A 21,435-nucleotide genomic window follows, 5' to 3' on the forward strand; every position below is an offset into this window, starting at 1 on the left:
GTGTCCGGCGGGGGTTGAGGGCGGCCGGGGAGAACCGGCGACATGCGGAGAGCAGCGCAGGCGACTCAGAGCGCTTCCCCCGCAGGTGTCCTGCCTAAAGGAGCTGGTAGCCCGGGTGCTGCAGAGGCTGTGCGAGCGCGGCGCGAGGAACGTGCTGGCCTTCGGCTTTGCGCTGCTGGACGGGGCCCGCGGCGGTCCCCCGGAGGCCTTCACGACCAGCGTGCGCAGCTACCTGCCCAACACGGTGACCGACGCACTGCGCGGGAGCGGGGCGTGGGGGCTGCTGCTGCGCCGCGTGGGCGACGACGTGCTGGTTCACCTGCTGACACGCTGCGCGCTCTTTGTGCTGGTGGCTCCCAGCTGCGCCTACCAGGTGTGCGGGACGCCGCTGTACGAGCTCTGCGCTGCCACTCAGGGCCGGCCCGCGCCACACGCGAGTGGAACCCGAAGAGGTCTGGGATGTGAACGGGCCTGGAACCGTAGCGTCAGGGAGGCCGGGGTCCCCACGGGCCTACCAGCCCCGGGTGCAAGGAGGCGCCGGGGCAGTGCTAGCCGAAGTCTGCCGTTGCCCAAGAGGCCCAGGCGTGGGGCTGCCCCTGAGCCGGAGCGGACGCCCTTTGCGCAGGGGTCCAGGGCCCACCCGGACAGGACGCGTGGACAGAGTGACCGTGGTTTCTGTGTGGTGTCACCTGCCAGACCTGCCGAAGGAGCCACCTCTTTGGAGGGTGCGCTGTCTGGCACACGCCACTCCCACCCATCCGTGGGCCGCCAGCACCATGCGGGCCCCCAGTCCACATCGCGGCCACCAAGTCCCTGGGACGCGCCTTGTCCCCTGGTGTACGCCGAGACCAAGCACTTCCTCTACTCCTCAGGCGACAAGGAGCAGCTGCGGCCCTCCTTCCTGCTCAACTCCCTGCGGCCCAGCCTGACTGGCGCCCGGAGGCTCGTGGAGACCATCTTTCTGGGTTCCAGGCCCTGGATGCCAGGGACTCCCCGCAGGCCGCCCCGCCTGCCCCAGCGCTACTGGCAAATGCGGCCCCTGTTTCTGGAGCTGCTTGGGAACCACGCGCAGTGCCCCTACGGGGCGCTCCTCAAGACGCACTGCCCGCTGCGGGCTGCGGTCACCCCAGCAGCCCGTGTCTGTGCTCCGGAGAAGCCCCAGGGCTCTGTGGCGGCCCCCGAGGAGGAGGACACAGACCCCCGTCGCCTGGTGCAGCTGCTTCGCCAGCATAGCAGCCCCTGGCAGGTGTACGGCTTCGTGCGGGCCTGCCTGCGCCGGCTGGTGCCCCCCGGCCTCTGGGGCTGCAGGCACAACGAACGCCGCTTCCTCAGGAACACCAAGAAGTTCATCTCTCTGGGGAAGCATGCCAAGCTCTCCCTGCAGGAGCTGACGTGGAAGATGAGCGTGCGGGACTGTGCTTGGCTGCGCAGGAGCCCAGGTGAGGAGGTGGTGGCCGTCGAGGGCCCAGGCCCCAGAGCTGAATGCAGTAGAGGGCTCAGAAAAGGGGGCAGGCAGAGCCCTGGTCCTCCAGTCTCCATGGTCACGTGGGCACACGTGGCTTCTGGCTCTGAAGCTCGAGTGGACAAGGTGATCCCTGCCTCTGCTCTCCCTCCTGTCCAGTTTGCATAAACTTACAAGGTTCACCTTCACGTTTTGATGGACACACAGTTTCCAGGCACTGAGGCCAGAGCAGTGAACAGAGGAGGCTGGGCACGGCAGTGGAGCCGGATTGCCAGCAATGGGGAGAAGCGTCTGGAAGCACAGACGCTCTGGCGAGGGTCCCTGCAGGTTACCTATAATCCCCTTCGCAATTTCAAGGATGGAAATGAGAGGTGGGGAGGAGAACCCCCTCTTCCTGGGGGTGGGAGGTAAGGGTTTTGCAGGTGCATGTGGTCAGCCAATATGCAGGTTTGTGTTTAAGATTTAATTGTGTGTTGACGGCCAGGTGCTGTGGCTCACGCCTTAATCCCAGCACTTTGGGAGGCTGAGGCAGGTGGATCACCTGAGGTCAGAAGTTCAAGACCAGCCTGACCAACATGGTGAAACCCCATCTCTACTAAAAATACAAAAAGTAGCTGAGCGTGGTGGTATGTGCCTGTAGTCCCAGCTACTTGGGAGGCTGAGGCAGGAGAATCATCACTTGAACCCGGGAGGTGGAGGGTGCAGTGAGCTGAGATTGTGCCCTTGCATTTCAGCCTGGGTGATGAGAGTGAAAGTCTGTCTTAAAAAAAAAAAAATTGTTCGTTGACTATGCCAGGACAGGGTAGAAGGAGGGAGGTAAGACTGTCCTCCAGCACAGATCCTGGTCCCGTCTTTAGGTATGAAGAGGGCCACGTGGGAGCAGAGGACAGCAAATGGCTCCACCTGCTCAGGGAAGGGACCAGTGCTTGTAGGTGTTCAGGGGAAGGTGCTGCTGGGCCCTGCCGTGTCCTCACCCTGTTTTTCTGGATTTGATGTTGAGGCACCTCCGCTCCAGCCTCCTTTTGGCTCCCAGTGCTCCCAGGCCCTACAGTGGCAGCCAGAAGAAGTCCCGATTTCACCCCCTCCCCACAGACTCCCGAGACATTTAAGACTTCTGGCCATGCAGACAAGGAGGGCGACCTTCCTGCGCTCTTTTTTTTTTTTTTCTTTTAATGGTGGCAAAAGTCATATAACATGAGATTGACTCTCCTAACATGGTTTTCTGTGTACTGTGCAGAATTGCTAAGTCGGCCTAGTGTTTACAGCAGTTTGCTTGAACTGCTGTGTCTTGCGTGACTGGAAGTCCCTACCCATCGAACAGCAGCTGCCTGACACGTGCTGCAGCTCAGGTGGACCACGCCGAGGCAGATAATCGTCATGCATCCCATTTTTGCTTATTTGTGCTCCAGCTTCCTTCGTGGAGGAGAGTTTGAGTTCTCTGATCAGGACTCTGCCTGTCATCATTGCTGTTCTCTGATTTCAGATGAGGTCACAATGTGCCCCTGTCTTGTGCAGGGTGAGTGAGGCGCGGTCCCCGGGGGTGTCCCTGTCACGTGCAGGGTGAGTGAGCTGCGGTCCCCGGTGTCCCTGTCATGCTGAGGCTGGACTCGGGGCGGCCTGTGTCTGCTGCCAAGTGTTGCTGGAGACATCCCAGAAAGGGTTCTCTGCGGCCTGGAGGAAAGCAGGCCCCCACCCCCTCACTTGTCCTGTTTTCTCCCACGCTGCCCCTCAGCTTGGCTGCCTTGGGTGGGTGGCAACCCTTGTCACCTCATTCTGGGCACCTGCCGGTCATTGCTTAGGCTGGGCTCTGCCTCCAGTCGCCCCCTCACGTGGACTGACATCCAGCCACAGGTTGGAGTGTCTCCGTCTGTCTCCTGCTCTGAGACCTACGTGGAGGGCTGGTGTCTCCGCCGGCCTTCGTCAGACTTCTCTCTTGGGTCTTAGTTTTGAATTTCACTGACTTACCTCTAATGTTTCTGTCTTTCCATTATATGCTTTCTTTTGGTTTATTCTTTCATTCCTTTTCTAACTTCTTAGTTTAGTTATGCCTTTCCTTCTAAGTGCTGCCTTAGCTGCACCCTGTGTTTTGATGTGAATTTCGACGTCAGCCACTTTTAAGTGTTCTTAAAACACTTAAAAGTGTTAATACATGTTAATACTTCTTTTAAATATTCTTACGCTGTGATTTTTTTCTTTGTGCACCCTGTGTTTTGATGTGAAGTCGTTTTGATATCAGTCACTTTTAAGTATTCTGTAACTTATTCTGTGATTTCTTTGAGCAGTGAGTTATTTGAACATGGTTTATTTTCCAGATATGTAGAGTATTTTAAGTTATCATTTTGTTATTGATTTCAAACTCAGTTGTGTGGTGGTCTGTATAATACCATTATGGATCTTTGCTTTGTGATCTAGTGTGTGGATGGTTTCCAGAATCATCCATTGTAAATTTGACGTCCTGTCAGTAGAGGGCATGTTCACTGTATCCAGCTTATTAAGTCCTGTGCAAAGCTTCTGTCTCCTTCTAGATGCATGAAATTCCAAGAAGGAGGCCACAGTCCATCGCCTGGGGAATGGGTCTGTTCATTTCTTCTTGTTTGGTGGCATTTATATGGGGCATTATTAGGTGCATGCGCGTGGTAGAATTTTTATCTTCCTGATGAGTGAATCTTTTGTAGACTTCTGTGTCTCTAGTAATCTAGTAATTCTTTTTTAAAATTGCTCTTAGTATTGCCACACTGGGCTTCATTTGATTAGTATTCTCCTGCTGTATCTGCTTTCTGCCTTATGTATATATTTTTTGTTGTTGTTGAGACAGAGTCTTGCTCTGTCGCCCAGGGTGAGTGAAGTGGCGTGATCACAGGTCACTGTAACCTTTACCTCCTGGCCTGAACCATTCTCTCACCTCAGCCTCCTGAGCAGCTGGGACTACAGACACGCACCACTACACCTGGCTAATTTTAAAATGTTTTGTAGAGACAGGGTCTTGCTGTGTTGCCCAGGCTGGTCTCAAACTCTTGGACTCAAGGGATCCACCTACCTCGGCTTCCCAAAGTGCTGAATTACAGGCATAAGCCTCCATGCCTGGCCTAATTTTCAACACTTTTTTGTTCTTACAGTGTAGGTATGTCTTGTTAACAGCACGTAGGTGAATTTCCAGTCCAGTCTGACAGTTATTGTTTAGGATAACTTGATTTGTTTTCATTTTTCTGTCACTAGAGACCCGTCTGGTGCACTGTGATTCTCCATTTGCCTTTTGCGTGTCCTCGTTCCCTTGTTTCTCACTACCTCTTGGGTTGCTGTATGCGTTTCCTGCCGAGTGTGTGTTGATCCTGTCATTGCCTCCTGGTCACCGGGCATTTGCTTTTATTTCCCTTTGCTTAGTGTTACCCCCTGATCTTTTCATTGTCATTGTTTGCTTTTGTTTTTTGAGACAGAGTCTCACTCTGTCACCCAGGCTGGAGTGCAGTGGCGCAACCTCGGCTCGCTGCAACCTCTGCCTCCTGGGTTCAAGCAGTCCTCATTCCTCAACCTCATGAGTAGCTGGGGTTACAGGTGCATGCCACCACGCCTGGCTAATTTTTGTATTTTTAGTAGAGATGAGGTTTCACCATGTTGGCCAGGCTTGTCTCAAACTCCTGACCTCAAGTGATCTGCCTGCCTCGGCCTCCCACAATGCTGGGATTACAGGCGCGAGACACCACGCCCAGCCTACCCTGATCTTTTAAAATGAAGTCTGAAACATTGCTACCCTTGTCCTGAGCAGTAAAAGCCTTAAGTGTATTTTAACTCTGGTCACCACCCCCAGCCTATGTGCTATTTTCCCTGCTGACTTAGTTCTATCTTGGGTATCTTGACAGCCCTACAAGGTAAGCATTATTAATATTGTTTTCCGTGTTCAGTGTTTCTTTAGCTTTGTCCCTGCCCCGCTTTTCCTCCTTTGTTCCCCATCTGTCTTCTGTCTCAGGCCCGCCTTCTGGGGTCCCCTTCCTTGTCCTTTGCATGGTTCTTCTGTCTTGTTATTGCTGGTAAACCCCAGCTTTACCTGCGCTGTGGCCTCCATGGCATCTAGTGACATCCGGGGACCTCTGCCTATGCACAGATGAAGATGTGGAGACTCACGAGGAGGGCGGTCGTCTTGGCCCGTGTGTCTGGAGCACCACGTGGCCGGCGTTCCTTAGCCAGTGAGTGACAGCAGCGTCCGCTCGGCCTGGGTTCAGCCTGGAAAAACCCAGGCACGTTGGGATCTGGTGGCTCCGTGGTGACGAGTTTGAAATTGCACAAACCCACGGTCTGGTGCCAGCCCTGATGTGCTGCCTGGCGGGGGAGTGTCTGCCTCCTCCTTCTGCTTGGGGACCAGGACAAAGGATGAGGCTCCGAGCCATTGTCACCCAACAAGAGCATGACGTGAGCCACGTGGATCATTTTTAAATGTCTAGGCCAGGCGCGGTGGCTCACGCCTGTAATCCCAGCACTTTGGGAGGCCCAGGCGGATGGATCACAAGGTCAGGAGATCGAGACCAACCTGGCCAACATGGTGAAACCCCGTCTCTACTAAAAACACAAAAATTAGCCGGGCATGGTGGTGGGTGCCTGTAATCCCAGCTACCTGGGAGGCTGAGGTAGGAGAATCGCTTGAACCAGGGAATTGGAAGTTGCAGTGAGCTGACATTGCGCCACTGCACTCCACCTGGCAACAGAGGGAGACTCTGTCTCAAAAAAAAAAAAAAGAGAAAAAGAAAAAAAAAAATTCTAGCAGCCACATTAAAACAGTAAAAAAGGAAAGGTGACATTAACGTAATAATAGATTTTACTGAAGCCCAGCATGTCCACAGCTCATCATTTAGGGTGTCATTGGTGGGAGTGTCACTCACAGGACATGTGACATTTTTAGGCTTGATCTGCGGGATCCTGTGTGTGGGTCCCATGTGCGGCCATCTCAGCCTGGACCTGCTGGGCTCCCCGTGGCCATGGCTGTCGTACCAGATGGTGCAGATCTGGGATGAGGTCGCCAGGCCCTGCGTTGAACTGGATGTGCGGTGTCCTTCTCGTTTCAGGGGTGGGCTGTGTGCCGGCTGCGGAGCACCGTCTGCGGGAGGAGATCCTGGCCAAGTTCCTGCACTGGCTGATGAGTGTGTACGTGGTAGAGCTGCTCAGGTCTTTTTTTTATGTCACGGAGACTACGTTTCAGAAGAACAGGCTCTTTTTCTACCGGAAGAGTGTCTGGAGCAAGTTACAAAGCATTGGAATCAGGTAGTGTACCCCCACGCCGGTCCTCTGCTTCTTGAAGTCCTGGAGCACCAGTCCCGGCCTCAGCGTGCGCCTGTCTCCCCTTACCGGTGCTTCCCTGGCTGTGCGGCTCTGGGCTGGGAGCCAGGGCCCCCGTCACGGGCCTGGCCCGAGTGGATTCTGTGCTGGGCTCTGATTGCCCGGAGCTCACGTTCTGTTACTTGTAAAATCAGGAGTTTATGTCAAGTGGTCTCTAGAGTTTATAAAGCAGAAGTGATTTATATTGGATAGAAACACCACCACCAGCCTCCTTGCCCCTCCTTGGGATGTGGATCTGATTCTCTCTTTCTCTTTTTTTGGTTTTTGTTTTTTGAGATGGAGTCTTGCTCTGTTGCCCAGGCTGGAGTGCAGTGGCGTAATCTTCACTCACTGCAACCTCCACCTCCCGGGTTTAAGCGATTCTCCAGCCTCAGCCTCCTAAGTAGCTGGGATTACAGGCACCTGCCACCACGCCTGGCTAATTTTTGTATTTTTAGTAGAGACGGGCTTTTGCCATGTTGGCCAGGCTGGTCTCGAACTCCTGACCTCAGATGATCCACCCACCTTGGCCTCCCAGAATGCTTGGTTTATAGGCTGAGCCACTGTGCCTGGCCCCCAATTCTCTTTTAATTCATGCTGTTCTGCATGAATCTTTAATCTGCTGGATTTAGGTTATGAGAGGATAAAATCCCACCCTCTTGGCGACTCACTGGGGGGAGCACCTGTGTGGGGGACACCCGGGGTAGGAGACGTCCATCATGAGCTAACTTCTAGGTGGCTGCATTTGCATGGCTGTGAGATTTTGTCCGTAATGTCCAGCTGATGAGAGTGTGAGGGACTGTGGCAGATTCAAGCTGGATTTGCGTCAGTGAGGGACTGGAGTGCTGGGCTGGGAGACCGCAGCCTGGCTGAGCCCAGGCCATGATATTAGCTTCTCCGTGTCCCACCCGGGCTGACTGGGGGGCTTGGTGAGGACTCTAGTCATAAGGTCAGGGAGCTCCTCTGCACACTCGAGTCCCTGGGGGGCTTCTCACACCCCATGCCCCAAATCAGGATGTCTGCAGAGGAAGCTGGCGGCAGACCACATCAGAGGTAACACAGCCTCTGGGCTGGGGACCCCGACGTGGGGCTGGGGCCATTTCCTCCTGTGTCTGGGGGAGAGTCAGGGCTTTCCCTGTGGGAACGAGTGAATACACAATGTGCCCTACTTAGACATTGCACATATTGGATGGTGCGTGACCCAACATGGTCATTTGACCAGTGTTTTGGAGAGAATTTAATTGGGGTGACGAGAAGGAGCAGACAGACGTGGTGGTCCCCTAGACGCTCCTTGTCATGACTGGAGCTGATATTCTGCCTGAGGGGCCTCGGAGGCCCCTCCTCCCTGGACAGGGTACCCTGCCTCTTCTGCGCTTGGCTGGGCCTGTGGCCTGGGGTCAGGGCACCAGCCCCGGAGCACCTTCGGCCCCAGCGATCATAGAGCACCAGGGCGTCAGCCACAGATGCCCAGGTCCAGGTGTGGCCACTCCAGCCCCCTGCTTCCCCATGGGTGGTTTTGGGAGAAAACGCCAAAGGGCAGAGGTGTCAGGGAGCTGGTGGGCTCACGGGAGCTGGTTCTGCTCCTTGGCTGAGCTGCCCTGAGCAGCGCCCCCACCCTCTCCATCGGAAGGGATGCAGCTCTTTCTCCCTGAGGGTCCTGCCTGGGGCCAGCCCTGGGCTACCCAATGGCTATACCAGAGGGACAGGCATCCTCTGTGGAGGGGGCATGAGTTCATATGGCCCCAGATGCAGCTTTGCACCCCATCCTGGGTGGCGGCCAGTGGACAGGCAGTCTGGGGGTTGATCATGGGACCAGGCTCCCTGGTGCTGATGGTGGGACAGTCACCCTGGGGGTTGACCACCAGACTGTGCGTTCCTAGGGTTGACTGTGGGACCAGGTGTCCAGGTGCCCTGCAAGTAGAGGGCTCTCGGAGGCGTCTGGCCGACGTGGGTGGACGTGGCCCCGGGCATGGCCTTCAGCATGTGCTTCCGTGGGTGCCCTGAGCCCTCACTGAGTCGATGGGGGCTTGTGGCTTCCCGTGAGCTTCCTCCTAGTCTGGTGCCTGGCTGAGCGTGTCCTGAGGGGCTCTCTGTTGCAGACAGCACTTGAAGAGGGTGCAGCTGCGGGAGCTGTCAGAAGCAGAGGCCAGGCAGCGTCGGGAAGCCAGGCCCGCCCTGCTGGCATCCAGACTCCGCTTCCTCCCCAAGCCTGACGGGCTCCGGCCGATCGTGAACATGGACTACGTCGTGGGAGCCAGAACGTTCCGCAGAGAAAAGAGGGTGGCTGTGCTTTGGTTTAGTGTCTTTTTTAAACAGAAGTGCGTTTGAGCCCCACATTTGGTATCAGCTTAGACGCAGGGCCCGGAGGAGGGGCCACGGGACCCAGCCAGGCCCACGGCACAGCTTACACCCATTTGTGGGCATGGTGAGGTGGCTGAGGTGCTGGTGCCTCCAGAAAAGCAGTGTGGGGGTGTGGGGGGAGGTCCTGGGGCAGGGACAGGCTCTGAGGACCACAAGCAGTAGCTGGGCTGGGGCCTGGACGCAGCAGAGCGCGAGGTCCCCAGTTCGTGTCCTGCCATGGTGCTCAGGCACTGGGTGCTTCCGTATGTGGGCCCAGGGACCAGGCCATGGCTGCCAGGACCCCATCGGGCTCTGAGGACCCTGGGCCCTCACCCCACGGCTCCTGTACCCCACCCCTGTGGCTGCTGTGGCTGTGGTGACCCCGTCATCTGAGGGGAGTGTGGGGTGAGGTGGACATAGGTATGGCATGAGCATCCCGTGTGCAACATACATGCAGCCGGGACCACGTTTCAAATAGGGTCTGGGGAAGCTGGGAGGGGTTCAAGGACCTAGGTCTGGGCGGCTGGGGACACTGGGGTGGGGCTGCTTCTCCCCTGGGTCCCTCTGGTGGGGCGGGGCACCTGGCCGGGTCCACTGTCCTGACCATCTCCCGTGCTGTCCCCGCCAGGCCGAGCGTCTCGCCTCAAGGGTGAAGGCACTGTTCAGTGTGCTCAACTACGAGCGGGCACGGCGCCCCGGCCTCCTGGGCGCCTCTGTGCTGGGCCTGGACGATATCCACAGGGCCTGGCGCAACTTCGTGCTGCGTGTGCGGGCCCAGGACCCGCCGCCTGAGCTATACTTTGTCAAGGTGGGCGCCAGGACCCCGTCAGCAGCCCTGCTGGACCTTGGGGGTGGCTACCTGATTGACACCTCATGCTGGGTGGGCCACAGGGAGTGCAGGTGACCCGGTCACTGTTGGGGACACACCTGGCACCGGGCGGGGAGGCCCTCAGCCTTTCCTGCAGCACATGGGCCCCGACTCTGCACCCCAACTGCCCCCGGCTCCTCCTCCAGGGAGGGTCCCACTGGATTCCAGTTCCCATCAGAGAAGGAACCGCACCAGCTCAGCCACCAGGCCCCAGTGCCTCGCGCCCCAGTCCTGAGCCAGGGGCCTCCTGTCCTGAGGCTCAGAGAGGGGATACAGCCCGCCCTGCCCTTGGGGTCTGGAGGGGTGGGGGTCAGAGAGAGATGGGGGGACGCGGCTGCGGCCAGGCCCTGAGGGCAGAGGTGACTTCTGAGTTGCTGGGTGGCCGTTGTCAGCCTCCTTGCCTTCACTCACGCAGGTGGATGTGACGGGCGCGTACGACACCATCCCCCAGGACAGGCTCACGGAGGTCATCGCCAGCATCATCAAGCCCCAGAACACGTATTGCGTGCGCCGGTATGCTGTGGTCCAGAAGGCCGCCCACGGGCACGTCCGCAAGGCCTTCAAGAGCCACGTAAGGCTCATGCGTGAGACACTTGTGTCCAGGATGTGTGTCCCTGGGATATGGATGCGTCTGGGATGCAGTCATGTCTGTGATGTGTTTCTGTGATGGAGGTACTTCCGTGACTTACACGTCAGTGATATGCGTGTGTGTCTGCGACATGCACATGTGGCACATGTGTGTCCGTGGTGCATGTGTCTGTGATGAGCGTATTTGTGATGCATGTGTGTGTATCTGTGGCACATGTGTGTCCGTGGTGTGTCTGGTGTGTGTGCCTGTGGTGTGCATGAGTGTGTGTGCTGCGTGTCTGTGACGTGCATATTTGTGGTGTGTGTGTGTGCATGTGTCCGTTCTGTGTCTGTGGCGTGGGTGTGTGTGGCCCCTTGGCCTTCCTCCTTCCTCTTCCAGGCATGGTCCATACCATTGTCCTCATGCTCTTGGGTGCTGGTTTGGTGAACTCCACATTCAGGGTCCTCCCTTCCAGCATGGGTACCCCTGTCCTGTCACAGGGCTGGGCCTTGGAGACTGCAAGCCGGCTTTGAGAGGAGAGTAGGGACGCTGGTGGTACCTTTCTGGACCCCCGGCACCCCCAGGACCCCAGCCTGGCCTGCGCCAGCTGCATGAGAGACAGGAAGGCTGATTCAGGCCTCGCTGCCCGGGACACACTCCTCCCAGAGCGGCCGGGGGCCTTGGGGCTCAGCAGGGGTGAAAGGGGCCCTGGGCTTGGGTTCCCACCCAATGGTCACGAACACACTGGAGTGGTAAAGCCCCCAGAGTAGTGCCAGGCCAGGGTGCAGAGGTGAAGTGTCCCTGGAGCTTCAGTTTGGGGAAACGCACGTGTGGAAACCTGCGAGGACCTCTTTGACTTCTTGAGGCTACTGCAGCTATTTGCAAATCTCATGTATGACTCAGCAGAATTTTACACTCGTGGAAACCTGATGGCTACCACCTGCGCCCAGGTGTAGAAAGTCGCCAAAGCCCAGGAGACCCTCCCTCCCCACCACCCACCCGTGCCCAGGTGTAGAAAGTCACCAGAGCCCAGGAGACCTCCCTCCCCGCCGCCCACCCGTGCCCAGGTGTAGAAAGTCACCAGAGCCCAGGAGACCTCCCTCCCCGCCGCCCACCCGTGCCCAGGTGTAGAAAGTCACCAGAGCCCAGGAGAACCCCCTCCCCACCACCCACCCGTGCCCAGGTGTAGAAAGTCACCAGAGCCCAGGAGAACCCCCTCCCCGCCACAGCGGAAGCTGCCACCCCCACCGTGACCCTGGTGCCGACCTCCATGGTCTCCCTCTTCTGGTCTCCACATAAGTGAGATCAGGCGGGAGGTGGGTTTGGGGGTCCAAGTCTCAGCTGTGCTGAACGCCTCAGCTGCGTATTGCGTATTCTGTCCACGTATGGCATCTGCTGTGGAACACGCCACGTGGATGTATCCCTGCTGCTGTGGAGGCTCCTGGGTGCGGACTGCACGGCTGTGAGCGTTCTGGGTTCTGGGGGCATCCCAGGGGTCAGAGGCCCTCGCCTCTGGGTGAATTCCAGGAGTGGGGTTGCTGGGTTGCTGACGTGCTTTAGGGATATTGTGGGAGTTTCCAGGCGGGTGATGGTGACACCCCGGCTGGCTGCTTGCGAGGGTGGTGCCTCCGGTGGCCGCCGGCCTGATGGTGTCGCAGCCGCCTCCTGGGATTGTACAGAGGGCTCTCCTGATGCCCATGTGTCCACCCTGTTCCCGTGCTGGCTGCCCCGGGGCTCTTGCAGGAGGTGCCCGTCCATCCTGCCCTGCTCTGTGCGGGGTGCCTGCCTCCCATCAGATGCGTGCACTGTGAATGTCTGCGCCACATCAGATGCGTGCACTGTGAGTGTCTGCGCCATGTGTGTCTTACTTTTGTGCTCTCAAGTCAAGCCTTTTGAGGACTGGAAGTTTGTACTTCTAACAGTCCACTAACGCAGTCCACAAACGCAGTCCACTTGAGCAGCTGTTTGTGGCTAAAACTGTTTGTGTTCCCTTCAGGAACTGTTTACCTTGAGGTCGTGGTGACATTGCTTCTGTGTCTCCTTTTAGAACAGCCTTTACTGTGTCAGCTTTCAAACGTAGGGGGCAATCTGTGGAATAGGTTTTCATGCATGGGGTAGGTGGGGATCTGTGGCACTGGTTTTCATGCGTGGGGTAACAGAGTTGAAGGCGAGCTTTCTTCCTGGAGTGGGTCTGCAGTTGCTCTGACAGCTTTGTTGAGGAGACCACTCCTTCAGCGTATTTATAGTAAGTCAGGGTGTGGGGGCCTCTCCCGGGCTCCCCATTCTGTTCCTTCCACTCCTGGGTCATGAGGTGCCTGCAATGGTGTGTGGCCGGTGGGCAGGACTTCCAAGCCTCCCTGTGCTCATTGGCCTGGATGTGGCCCTGGGTGGGCTCCGTCCTTGGACTTCCTCTGCGAGTTGGAGACTCGCTTTCTTTCTTTTTTTCTTTTTTTGTAACGGAGTCTCGCTCTGTTGCCCAGGCCGGAGTGCACTGGTGTGATCTCAGCTCACTGCATCCTCCACTTCCTGAGTTCAAGCAGTTCTCTTGCCTCAGCCTCCCAGGTAGCTGGGATTATAGGCACCCACCACCATGCCGACTAATTTCTGTAATTTTATTAGAGACAAGGTTTCTCCACGTTGGCCAGGCTGGTCTCGAACTTCTGACCTCAGGTGATCTGCCCGTCTCAGCCTCCCACAGTGCTGGGATGACAGGTGTGAGCCACCATGCCCAGCCGAGACTCGCTTCCTGCAGGTTCCATGAGATCTGCAGCGGTAGCTGCCTCCAGCCTTGGTGCTGACAGTCTCCGTTTCCTTCTCCAGGTCTTGCTAGGGGTCTTTCAGTTTCATGACTTCACAGAAGAGTTTTGTGTGTGCTGATTTCCTGGCTGTTTCCTGCGTAATTGGGGTCTGCTGTTTATCAATGGCCTCCTTCCATTTCCTTTAGGCTTTGTTTATTCTTTTTCCGGCTCCTTGAGGGAAAAGCTTTGATTATGGACATTTGAACTTTCTTTTCTAAACGAGCATCTGAAGTTGTAATTTTCCCTCTAAAGCAAGGGTCCCCAGGCCCCTGACCATGGACTGGCACCGGTCTGGGGCCTGAGAGGAATGGGGCACACAGCAGGAGGCTGGTGGGGTGTGGTGAGCCAGCGTTCCTGCCTGAGCCCACTTCCTCTCAGATCAGCAGTGGCATGCGGTGCTCAGAGGCGCACATCCTACTGTGAACTGTGTGAGAGAGGGATCTAGGTTGTGTGCTCCTTATGAGAATCTAACGCCTGATGATCTGAGGTGGAACCGTTTCTTCCCGAAACCATCCCCTTCCCTACTGCTGTCCTGTGGAAAAATCGTCTTTCATGAAACCAGTCCCTGGTACCACAATGGCTGGGGACCCTGCACTGGAGACCTGCTTCAGCAGCATCTTGCCACTTTTGATATATTGGCTTTTCTGTATTGAGTCCAAAATAATTACGGATTTCTGGGATGATTTCCGCTGACCTCAGACCCATGGGCTATTTGTGAGAGTGTTATCTGCTCCGGGGTTGGGAAGGGTGCAGGGCCCCCGTGTACCTTCCTGTTACCTGCTCCGGGGTTGGGAAGGGTGCAGGGCCCCGTGTACCTTCCTGTTACCTGCTCCGGGGTTGGGAAGGGTGCAGGGCCCCTGTGTACCTTCCTGTTACCTGCTCCGGGGTTGGGAAGGGTGCAGGGCCCCCGTGTACCTTCCTGTTACCTGCTCCGGGGTTGGGAAGGGTGCAGGGCCCCTGTGTACCTTCTTGTTACTGCCTTCCAGGTCGGTTCTCAGGGTTGAATTGTACTCGATGTGGTTTTAGCCCACGGCCCTGCCGCCAGCTCCTGGGGGCCGGGGAACATGCTAAAGCACAAAGTCACCGTGCGCCTCTTTTATGCCTCACAAGTTCAAGGTCTCCTGTGTCTGTGTTAGCGTGTGCTGCATGCCTGGTCACACCCTACCTTTGGGACGCAGGGGCTTGGCGGGTCCTGTGGTAAATGGCAAGCATCCTGGGGGATTCTGCAGAACAGGAGGTGGGAGTGCCGGTCTCTCTCCCACGTCTCCAGACTCTTCTCCTGCCTGTGCTGTGGCTACACCTGCCTCCCTGCAATCCCTCCAGCATTGGGCTGGAGAGGCCCAGGAGCTTGAGTGCCACTTGTGCCACGTGACTGTGGATGGCGGCCGGTTGTGGGGTCTGATGTGTGGTGACTGTGGATGGCGGCCGGTTGTGGGGTCTGATGTGTGGTGACTGTGGATGGCGGTTGGTTGTGGGGTCTGACATGTGGTGATTGTGGATGGCGGTCGGTCACAGGGGTCTGATGTGTGGTGGCTGCAGGTGGAGTCCCAGGTGTGTCTGTAGCTGCTTTGTGTCCCCGGCCCCTCAGCTCCCCTTTCCCAAGCTCCCCGGGGGCTCCCCAGGCTTCCTCCCGCCATCGAGCTTGGCTTCAGGTCCACGTGTCCTGGTTGGAAGAAACAAGTGCCCAGCTCTGGCCAGGGTGGGCCACATTTGTGGCTCATGCCCTCTCCTCTGCTGGCAGGTCTCTACCTTGACGGACCTCCAGCCGTACATGCGACAGTTCGTGGCTCACCTGCAAGAGACCAGCCCGCTGAGAGATGCCGTCGTCATTGAGCAGGTCTGGGCACTGCCCCCAGGGTTGGGCATGGACCCCAGCAAGCGGGTCCTCACCTGGGGCATCACTGGGCTCATCACCAGACCGACTGTTGGCCCTGGGGGGCAGTCGGGGGAATGAGCTATGGTGGGGGCATGAGGAGCTGTATGCCTTGGCGGAATCTAAGCTGGGCCAGGTTGTGACAGCTGCTACATTCAGGCACCTGCTGACGTTTGACCACTTGGCCTCTCTCCAACCCCGCAGTGGCTTTATTCATGATTTGCTAAACATCTTCTCTGGCAATTTTGATCTTAAGGCCAAAGGAAAGGTGTCCCCCTCCTTTAGGAGGGCAGACCATGTTTGAGCCGCATCCCACCGAGCTGGCCCCTCAGTGCTGGGTGTGGGTCCTTGGCTCCCAGAGTGGGGGTGGGGGTGGCGTGGGCTCCTGGGACCCAGACCCAGTGCCCGGCAGCTGGGCAGCAGCTTCTGGATCACGTGTGCCATCTGGGCCACGGTGGGCTGTGTGGGTCTGAGCCCAGCTGGACCCAGAGGGGATGTTCTGTGTCACACACTCTGCCTAAGCCCCTGTGTCTCTGCAGAGACTCGGCTCGGCCAGCCCACGATGGCCCTGCATTCCAGCCCAGCCCACGCTTCATCACGAACACTGACACCAGAAGGGACGGAGGGTCTTGGCCACATGGTCCTGCCTATCTCGGTACCCACCGGCTCACTCTCGTGTGTCTCTCTTCTGCTTTCCCAGAGCTCCTCCCTGAATGAGGCCAGCAGTGGCCTCTTCGACGTCTTCCTACGCTTCGTGTGCCACCACGCCGTGCGCATCGGGGGCAAGTGAGTCGGGTGGCTGGGTGCCATTGCCCGGCGGGTGGTGGGCAGACTGACAAGGCTTCTGCTCACCTCTCCCCTGCCCCTTCCCCACTGCCCTTCTCCCCAGGGCCACCAGGGTCTCCTTTTCTGGCCCCCCACCTCTCCGGCTCCTGGGCTGCAGGCGCCCGAGGCCCCGGGAACATGGCCCAGCTTGCAGCTGCTGGAGCAGAGCAGATGCTACGCGAGGCCTGGAAATGGCAAGCAGGGCGTGGACTTGCTCCTGTGCGGAGAACGAGGGGTGTGGGGTGTGTCTGGGTCGGGGGTGCGGCCGAGCGTTTGAGCCTGCAGCTTGTCAGCTCCAAGTTACTACTGCCGCTGGACACCTGGCTGTCACACGCTGTATCTCTCTCCAGATACAAGAAGATTTTATCCGATTCTCATTCCCGTCCCTGTCGCGTGACCCCCACAAGGGCACGGGCTCTTCTCTCTGTGGCTAGATTTCCCATCTGGAAAGTGGGGGGTTGACCGTGTAGTTTGCTCCTCTCGGGGGCTCTGTGCTGGCCATGGGGCAGGCGGCCTAGGAGAGCTCAAACTCCTGACCTCAGGTGATCCACCCACCTTGGCCTCCCGAAGTGCTGGGATTACAGGTGTGAGCCACCATGCCTGGCCAGAAAGCCTCTTTTTAAGGTGACCACCTACAGCACTTCCCGAAAATAACAGGTCTTGTTTTTGCAATAGGCTGCAAGTGTCTCTTAGCAACAGGAGTGGGCATCCTATGGGCTCTGGGGATGGCTGAGGGTCGTGTGGCAGCCATGCCTTCTGCGTGCACCTTCAGGTTCCAAGGGGCTATTCTGCTCTCACTGTTTGAAAACGCACCCTTGGTGTCCTCATTTGTTTGGAGAGTTTCTGCATCTCATTGGTCGTGGTGAAGCCAGGGGCAAGGCTGTATCGGTTGGCACACAGCTGCTACATGTGGGGCTGTGAACCTTTCACCGTGGATAAATTCCCTGAAAAGAAAGGTGTCCAGTGAAGCATTCCTTCCGGGTCAAGTGTCTGGTTCTGTGAATAAACTCGAAGATTTAAGAAACCTTAATGAAAGAAAGCCTTGATGATTGAGAGCAAGGATGTGGTCACAGCTGTGGCTGGATCTGCTTTAAGGCGGCCCCGTTCACAGTGAGAGTGGGCAGCGGGGATTGTGTGCTCAGACGTCTCGTCTGCTGTGTTTCTGAGGTGTTCGCCGGCTGAATGGTAGACGTGTCGTTGGTGTGTGGAGGAGGTGTGTATGAGGGTCTGTGTCTGTGTGTGGCTCTGTGTGAGTGTACACATGTCCACACATGCCCCGCCCATCTCTCACCTGTGTCTTCCCGCCCCAGGTCCTATGTCCAGTGCCAGGGGATCCCGCAGGGCTCCATCCTGTCCACGCTGCTCTGCAGCCTGTGCTACGGCGACATGGAGAACAAGCTGTTTGCAGGGATACGGCGGGACGGGTGAGGCCTCCTCTTCCCCAGGGGGTCTTGGGTGGGGGTTGATTTGCTTTTGACACGTTCGGTATTAATATTCCTGGTGCTCTGGATACTGTGACTGCTCTGTCTTGAGGAACCAGACAAGGTTGCAGCCCCTCCTTGGTGTGAAGCCGCACAGGAGGGGTTGCACAGCCCGAGGACTGCGGGCTCCACGCCGACTCTGTCCAGCGGCCGTGTCTGGAGGCCTCAGGGCTCAGCAGGCGGGAGGGCCACTGCCCTGCATGATGCACATGTGAATTCAACACCGAGGAAGCACATCAGCTTCCATCACATCCACCCGGGTTCCTTTAGGGTCCTCGGAGACACAGGCTGGTGCAGCCTGAGGCTCCGCATCTCCCGGCAGGCCCTCAACAGGTGGCCTGGACGGGGCGCCCCTTCAGCCCATTGCCCATCCCACTTGCATGGGGTCTACACCCAAGGACGTCACACGCCTAAATATTGTGCCAACCTAATGTGGTTCAACTCAGCTGGCTTTTGTTGACAGCAGTTACTTTTTTAATGAAAATAGTATCACTGAACAAGCAGTTAGTGAAGGATGCATCAGGAAGCCTGCAGGCCATATGGCCATTTCTCTCGAAGTCTCCGGGTTTTTCCTGTGCGTCTTTTGAAACTCTAGCTCCTTTTATAGCATGTACAGCGGATCAAGGTTCTTCTTCATTAAGGTTCAAGTTCTAGATTGAAATACGTTCATGTAACAGAAACAAAAATTTCTTGTACACACAGCTTGCTCTGGGACTTGGAGGGAAGTGTCCTCGAGCTGGCGGCACCCTGGTCAGCCCTCTGGGACAGGACGCCTCTGGTACATGGTCACGGGGCACCGGGCTTGGGCCTGAGGGTCGCACAGTGCCCTGTGCCCCGCTTCCTAGGGGCAGGATCTGGGTCTCGGATGATGCTGAGAACCACAGCTGCCCTGCTGGTAAGGGGCACCACGTGGCTCAGAAGGGGCGAGGTTCCCGGCCCAGCGTTCTTACCGTCTTCAGTTATTTTTCCCTAAGAGTCTGCGAATTGGGGCTGCACCTGGCGGCCTTTGTTCACCTCCAGCTGGTGCAGAATTGCACAGGCCGGTGCTGAGCACCGAGTGCTTGTAATGAATGAGGAATTGCTCTGGCAGTTAACTACAGAGAGCACGTCTGTGGGAAAGAAATATAAGTTTTTGATGTAACTGCTTTGGAGAACATTACTTTATTTTTGCCTGTGTAAATTGTTTGACATTCAGTCCCTCGTAGACAGATACTACGTAAAAAGTGTAAAGTTAACCTTGCCCATGTATTTTACTTTATTCCAGGCTGCTCCTGCGTTTGGTGGATGATTTCTTGTTGGTGACACCTCACCTCACCCACGCGAAAGCCTTCCTCAGGTGAGGCCCCTGCCGTGTGTCTGTGGAGACCTCCACGGCCTGTGGGCTTTGCAGAGTTGAGCCCTCCGTGTCCTGCCCCTGGCACCGCAGCGTTGTCTCTGCTGAATCCTCTCTGTCTGCCGGTGCTGGATCCTCAAGAGCAGAGGCGCTTGGTCGTGCACCCAGGCCTGGGGGCACAGGGGCACCTTCGGGAGAGAGTGGGTCCCGCGGAGATGCACCCAGGTTACGCACATGGTGAGTGCAGGCGGTATCCCGGCTCCGGCCACTCTTTGGAAAGTCTTCAAGTGTGGCGGCTCCTGCGGCCCCAGGGAGACCCCCCGGAGCTGTGCACAGGGCCTGCGGCACCGAGACGGCAGCCTCCTCCCCAGGGTGCGCCCGGGCCTGCGGAGAGCAGGAGCTGCCGAGTGAGCTGGCCCACAGTGCTTGCTGCAGTCGCGTTCCCGCGTGGGGTTGTTTGGGATTGGCGGGAGAATTTGGATGCGCTGAGTGGTGCTGTCTTGAACCACGGAGATGGCGAGGAGTGGGTCTCAGAGTTGATTTTTGTGGCTCAAACTAAAATCAGGCACAGGGAACCTGGTTTCAGCGCAGGGGATTGTGGAACGTGGTCCCCCGCGAGGGCGCCCCACAGAGCTTGCTTTAAAGTGCGATTTGACAAGGGACGAGAAACCTTGAAAGCTGTAAACGGAACCCTCAGAAAATGTGGCCGCCGGGGGTGGTTTCGGGTGCTTTGCTGGGCTGTGTTTGTGAAAACCCATTCGAACCGCCCTCCAAATTCACCCTCCAGGGCCGCCCGGGCTCGGGGCCTGCCCCGCGTTCCCGTTAGTGCTGCAGCCCGGAGCACAGCGGGCCACATATTTAAATCACAGCAGGCCGCGCCCATTTAAATCACAGCGGACTGCGCCCATTTAAATCCACTCAGATTCACTCAGGACCAACCCAGGTCCCAGGCAACTGAGGGCTCAGGAGTCCTGAGGCTGCTGAGGGGACAGAGCCGGCAGGGAACGCTGCTTCTGTGTGGCAAGTTCCTGAGGGTGCTGGCCTGGGAGATGGCTCAGAGTGTACGCTGGGGTCCCCCCCGGGGACAGAACTCTCTCAGGAGATGAGTTGGCAGCCACATCACGGGAAGGGGCAGCCGCGGGGAGCTGGGAATGCACCAGGGGAGCTGAGCAGCCGGCTGAGGTCCCAGGGCCAGGCCGCAGCAAGAGCAGGGGGACGCCCGGGGCCAGAGCAGAGGCCACAGGAAGGGAAGGAGGACGCCTGGGGCCAGAGCAGAGGCCGCAGCAAGGGCAGGGGGACGCCCGAGGCCAGAGCAGAGGCCGCAGGAAGGGAACGGGGATGCCCGGGGCCAGGGCAGAGGCCGCAGGAAGGGAAGGGGATGCCTGGGCCAGGGGCAGAGGCCACTGGGCACAGATGGATGCCTGGGCCAGAGCAGAGGCTGCTGGGCACAGGGGGTCTCCCTGAGCTGGGTGGGCAGGCTCATGACCCGCTGAGGGAACCTCCTTGATGTGAAGCTGATGGTTGGTGTTACCCAGCTCAGAGCCCAGCTGGGTCCCACGCCTGAGTGTGAACTCAGAACCCTCCCCTGTGTCTGAAGCACAGCAGATGCCTTCAGGGCCTCTAGGAGAAAACAGGCAAAGTCACTGAGCAATGTCTTAAAAGAAGAGTGGTGGTGTGAGAATGTCTTGTCCAGATTTTAGTCTACCCCAGACCACAGATGAGTCTTTGTCACGGGATTGTGGTCTTGCCGTGGGGACACATGAGATGGACCATCATAGAGGCCACTGGGGCTGCACCTCCCGTCTGAGTCCTGGCTGTCCCAGGTCCAGGCCAGGTTCCTGCGTGCTCACCTACCTGTCCTGCCCGGGAGACAGGGCAAGCACCGTGAAGTCTGGAGCAGGGCTGGGTCCAGGCTCTTCAGAGCTGCTGCCGGGCCCAGCACCCCTCTGCAGATCACCACTTCTCCGGGGTTTTCCAAAGCATTTAACAAGGGTGTCAGGGCGCCTCCCGGGTGACGGCCCCGCATCTTGGAGCTGACATTGCGCCTCTGCCTTAGGACCCTGGTCCGAGGCGTCCCTGAGTATGGCTGCGTGGTGAACTTGCGGAAGACCGTGGTGAACTTCCCTGTAGAAGACGAGGCCCTGGGTGGCGCAGCTTTTGTCCAGCTGCCGGCGCGCGGCCTGTTCCCATGGTGCGGACTGCTGCTGGACACCCGGACCCTGGAGGTGCAGAGTGACTACTCCAGGTGAGCACACCTGGCCGGAAGCGGAGCCTGTGCCCGGCCGGGACAGGTGGTGCTGCAGGGCTGTCCGTCTGCCCCTGCTTCCGGGTGGGGCAGGCGACTGCCAATCCCAAAGGGTCGGAGGCCACCGGGTGCCCCTCGCCCCATCCAGGGCTGAGCGGAAATGCGTCTTTCTGTGGGAGTGAGGGTCTCACAAGGGGGGAGGTTTTCTGTGCTATTTTTGTAAAAGGAAATTGTGCACCAGACCTGGGAACACTGAGGTGTCCTCAGAGAGCAATCTGGATCCGAACCCGAGATGCCCGGGCCCTGCTGGCTGTGAGCCTCTCCAAACCTGAAACGCC

At 57.8% G+C, this 21,435-nt stretch overlaps 1 protein-coding gene across 1 annotated transcript in view; it reads left to right on the forward strand.

The window, feature by feature from the left end:
• Nucleotides 1-21,435, forward strand: part of TERT (telomerase reverse transcriptase) — a 53,740-nt gene that overhangs the window by 22,383 nt on the left and 9,922 nt on the right. Inside the window, exons 3-12 of the mRNA XM_011953144.1 lie at nt 86-1,439; nt 6,517-6,712; nt 8,866-9,046; nt 9,735-9,914; nt 10,390-10,545; nt 15,082-15,177; nt 15,914-15,999; nt 17,349-17,462; nt 18,784-18,855; nt 20,909-21,097. Coding sequence (XP_011808534.1) covers nt 86-1,439; nt 6,517-6,712; nt 8,866-9,046; nt 9,735-9,914; nt 10,390-10,545; nt 15,082-15,177; nt 15,914-15,999; nt 17,349-17,462; nt 18,784-18,855; nt 20,909-21,097 — 2,624 coding nt within the window. The remainder of the gene's footprint in view (nt 1-85; nt 1,440-6,516; nt 6,713-8,865; nt 9,047-9,734; nt 9,915-10,389; nt 10,546-15,081; nt 15,178-15,913; nt 16,000-17,348; nt 17,463-18,783; nt 18,856-20,908; nt 21,098-21,435) is intronic.

The sequence above is a fragment of the Colobus angolensis genome, unplaced genomic scaffold (assembly GCF_000951035.1).
Source record: "Colobus angolensis palliatus isolate OR3802 unplaced genomic scaffold, Cang.pa_1.0 Scaffold358, whole genome shotgun sequence".
NCBI classification, from domain to species: Eukaryota; Metazoa; Chordata; class Mammalia; order Primates; family Cercopithecidae; genus Colobus; species Colobus angolensis.